The sequence below is a fragment of the Otolemur garnettii genome, unplaced genomic scaffold (assembly GCF_000181295.1).
Source record: "Otolemur garnettii isolate 467f Iridium unplaced genomic scaffold, OtoGar3 scaffold00003, whole genome shotgun sequence".
Lineage (NCBI taxonomy): Eukaryota > Metazoa > Chordata > Mammalia > Primates > Galagidae > Otolemur > Otolemur garnettii.
This window is the reverse complement of record NW_003852398.1, coordinates 35,490,689-35,494,635: the sequence shown is the minus strand read 5'-3', so window position 1 is coordinate 35,494,635 and position 3,947 is coordinate 35,490,689. Positions and strand designations below refer to the sequence as shown.

General features: G+C 35.2%; 1 protein-coding gene across 14 annotated transcripts in view; it reads left to right on the top strand.

Moving 5' to 3' along the window:
- LOC100954037 (ankyrin repeat and KH domain-containing protein 1) overlaps nucleotides 1-3,947 on the top strand; it is a 172,935-nt gene that overhangs the window by 43,887 nt on the left and 125,101 nt on the right. For all 14 annotated transcript variants that reach the window (XM_023515894.1, XM_023515880.1, XM_023515893.1 and 11 more), the window contains exons 3-5: nucleotides 644-800; nucleotides 2,320-2,467; nucleotides 3,498-3,645. In XM_023515894.1, the coding sequence (XP_023371662.1) occupies nucleotides 644-800; nucleotides 2,320-2,467; nucleotides 3,498-3,645 (453 nt within the window). The remainder of the gene's footprint in view (nucleotides 1-643; nucleotides 801-2,319; nucleotides 2,468-3,497; nucleotides 3,646-3,947) is intronic.

Genomic DNA, 3,947 nt, shown 5'->3' with positions numbered 1-3,947 from the left:
AGCCAAGGTCTCACATCTTGAACAAATTTTTTGGTCAGTTTCATAGATGAAAAATAGTATCTTACTATTTTGGTTTGCATTTATATTATTAGCAAATTGTGTAGTAGCTCTTTGTAAATGATGACATGAATTTGTTGGATATTGTGATATGATTTTTAAATTTTTATTTATAAGAAGAAACTTATTTTAATTTAAAATGTTGCCTCAGAAGATGGTTCTTAGTAGATGTGTGACCAGAGGAAGAAACTATTACATTGTTTGTTAAGCAATTACAAAATATCCCCTTCATTACTACTGAAAATAATACAGACAGATATCCTATACGAGAGATCTTATGGTGTGACTATGTACTTTGAAAGTAATTTCATTCATTAAGCATCAAATTAAGTTATATTTGGAGTTAGGTAGAGGACAAATTAATATTATGTGCATTGTAAAAACTAAACCATGGGTGGTTATACCATGGCCTTTTGACATTAGTGGTAGAATTGAGATTATTAATCTTATCTTCTAACTGCCTGCCTTTATTTATGGATAGTGTGTCATTCTTTTCCCTAGACAATAATGTTTAGAAATGTAATTACAATTTGCACTTTTTCACTTTCTTTTCCTGCACTACCTGATTGATTGATGCACACTGAAGGAATTGGCAAATTGTCAACTGCTGATGGTAAAGCTTTTGCAGATCCTGAAGTACTCCGGAGACTGACATCTTCAGTTAGTTGTGCATTGGATGAGGCTGCTGCTGCACTGACACGAATGAAAGCAGAAAATAGTCACAGTGCAGGACAAGTGGACACGTATGTATTTAATGACTTTGCCTGAGTATTAGACATTTTCTTGAGTAGCTTTTGGGGAAGTAGCCAGTTTGGGTTAAATATATCTCTTAGAGAAACTTATAAACTTTTCCAAATGACTATTAGAATATATGTTGTAATTTCAGTGGAAATATAAATGTTATATGTATTATGTAGGTTTAAAAATGGATATTTTTATTCTCGTGTTCAACTCTTATTCATTGATCATTCTTCTGAAATGTATTATACCAGAGTCTGTGAGAAATCCAAACTGAGTAAGACCTGTTTTCCTCTTCTAGGGAAGATAATTTTAAAGGTTATAGTGGTAACCTCTAAACTTGATTGCTTCAGTAGTAATAAATGAAATGAGTTATTAATACAGTAATACAATAGCATTATCAGCATCACCTCAGAGTTGTTAGAAATGTAGAATCTCAGGTCCTACGTCAAATTTACTATTTAGAACCTGCTTTTAACAAGAAATTTGAGTGATTCATATGCACATTAAAGTTTGAGACTCATTGATCTAGTTAGTCAATCTACAGTAAAATTGTTCTCTTAGATTTTACCTTCACTGTTATCAAATAAATTTTTTTTTTTTTTTTTTGAGACAGAACCTCAAGATGTCCCCCGGGGTAGAGTGCCGTGGCATCACAGCTCACAGCAACCTCCAACTCCTGGGCTGAAGCGAGTCTTCTGCCTCCGCCTCCCAAGTAGCTGGGACCACAGGCGCCCGCCACAACGCCCGGCTATCTTTTGGTTGCAGCCGTCATTGTTGTTTGGCGGGTCTGGGCTGGGGATTCGAACCTGCCACCTTAGGTGTATGTGGCTGGCGCCTTAGCCGGTTGAGCTATAGGCGCTGAGCCATCAAATAAATTTTAAGGCATAGGATTATGCCCAAAAATGTCCTTGGGAACCATTCTACTAGTAGTGTTTAAAAACTTGTGCATATAGCTGGGCATGGTGGCTCACACCTGTAATCCTATCATCTGGGAGGCTGAGGCAGGTAGATAGCCTGAGCTCAGGAGTTTGAGACCAGCCTGAGCAAGGAGACCCCATCTCTATTAAAAATAGAAAAACTAGCCCAAGGCATTCTGGTGGGTACCTGTTAGTCTCAGCTACTTGGGAAGCTGAGGCAAGAGGATCACTTGAGCCTAAGAGTTTGAGGTTGCTGTGAGCTGTGACGCCAGGGCACTCTATCCAGCGTGAAACAGTGAGACTCTGTCTCAAAAATAGACAAACAACAAAAAAAATCTCAACTTGTACATTAAATGCTTTTTTTTATTATAGTATATTAGAAAATGAGTTTGAAAGATAAAAATGATAGCTATTTTTAAATTCACTGCTGGCATTCTGGCTTGGTTGATATATATGAATAATTAGCATATAAGAGGTTCATATCATTTTTTTCTTTTAGAACTCATATAATAGCACTTTTCTGTGTTTGACTAATTCTTTATATTAAATGTAATTTATCATCGGGTCCTAAGCCTGTCTTTCTGTTGAATGGTTTTGTTTTTAGTCGCAGTCTGGCAGAAGCTTGTTCAGATGGGGATGTCAATGCTGTTCGTAAATTGTTAGATGAAGGCAGAAGTGTAAATGAACATACAGAAGAAGGTGAAAGCCTGCTGTGTTTGGCTTGCTCTGCAGGATATTATGAATTAGCCCAAGTAAGCAGAAATAATCTTTATTGATTAAAATTATAGAGGGCTTGATGTTGTATTTATTTTAATCACTCATAAAAGAAATTGTAATAATTAGAGGTGGCCAGGATCTTTTCTTCCCTTCCTTCCCTTTTTGGTAGTTAAGTAAAGGAGAAACGGATGTATAATTTGTTTCGTTGCCTGTACATACAACTAGGATTGGTCTGTTTTTCTACTGTTTACTCAGTGCTAATCCTAATGAATAAGAAACAAATAGAAATAATAATCATATTTTAGACTTTTTTTAGAAGTCATATACAATTGTAATGGAAAGTATTTGTTATTTTCACTGTTTTCAGATTACTCCAATTCTTTTAATTTTCCTTCTATATTAGTGCAGTCTGGGGAATTAGTCTTATTTTACCAGTTTCTGTCTTATGAGAATAATTTTACTACTGTCTTGCTCTTTAACCTCAAGCATAATACAAATTATTTGATAAGAGCAGTCACATTTTACAGTATAATAGCTAATGTGAGTGCCTAATATGTAATGAGGCCAGATGTGGTGGTTTACACCTATAATCCCAGCACTTTGGGAAGCTGAAGTGGGAGGATTGCTTGAAGCTAGGAGTTCAAGGTCACCCTGGGAAACATAGACTCTGTCTATATAAAAAGTAAAAAAATTAGCTAGGCTTGGTAGTATGTACCTGTAGTCCCAACTACTTGGAAGGCTGAGGCAGGAGAATCAGTTGAGCCCAGAAGTTTGAGGTGGCAGTGTGCTATGATCGTGCCACTGCACTCCAGTCTGGATAACAGAGCAAGACCTTATTCCCTGAAAAAAAAAAGGAAAAGAAAGTTACGCTATTGTAAAATATTACATCTAACCCAGCATTTTGAGTAGTGAAGACTTGCATATTTTTCTAAAAGGTGATTACTATTTATTTTTCCTTACCTTTCTCTATTCTAAAAGATTATTTTCATAGATTCAGTATATTCTTTAAAAATACTATTAATGGTATGAATTGACAATTTCTCTCTGTGTGTATGTGTTTTAAAGGTATTGCTTGCTATGCATGCTAATGTTGAAGATCGAGGGAATAAAGGAGACATAACTCCCTTAATGGCAGCTTCCAGTGGAGGTTACTTAGACATTGTGAAATTATTACTTCTTCATGATGCAGATGTCAATTCTCAATCTGCAACAGGTATGTAGAGATTGATAATTTAATTTGGGGGTGGAGGGAATTGACACAATTAATTATAACCTGAGAGAAAAAAAATATCGATTCCTAGGGAAAACTAGTATAGACTTATAGAAAAAGCTTAGCTTTTATGTAGGATCTCTGAATAAAATTATTATTATTATTTTAATAAATCATAGCTGTGTACATTAATACTGTCATGGGGTACAGTGTGCTGTTTTTATATATAATTTGAAATATTTTCATCAAACTGGTTAACATAGCCTTCATGTCATTTTCTTAGTTCTGTGTTAAGACATTTATAT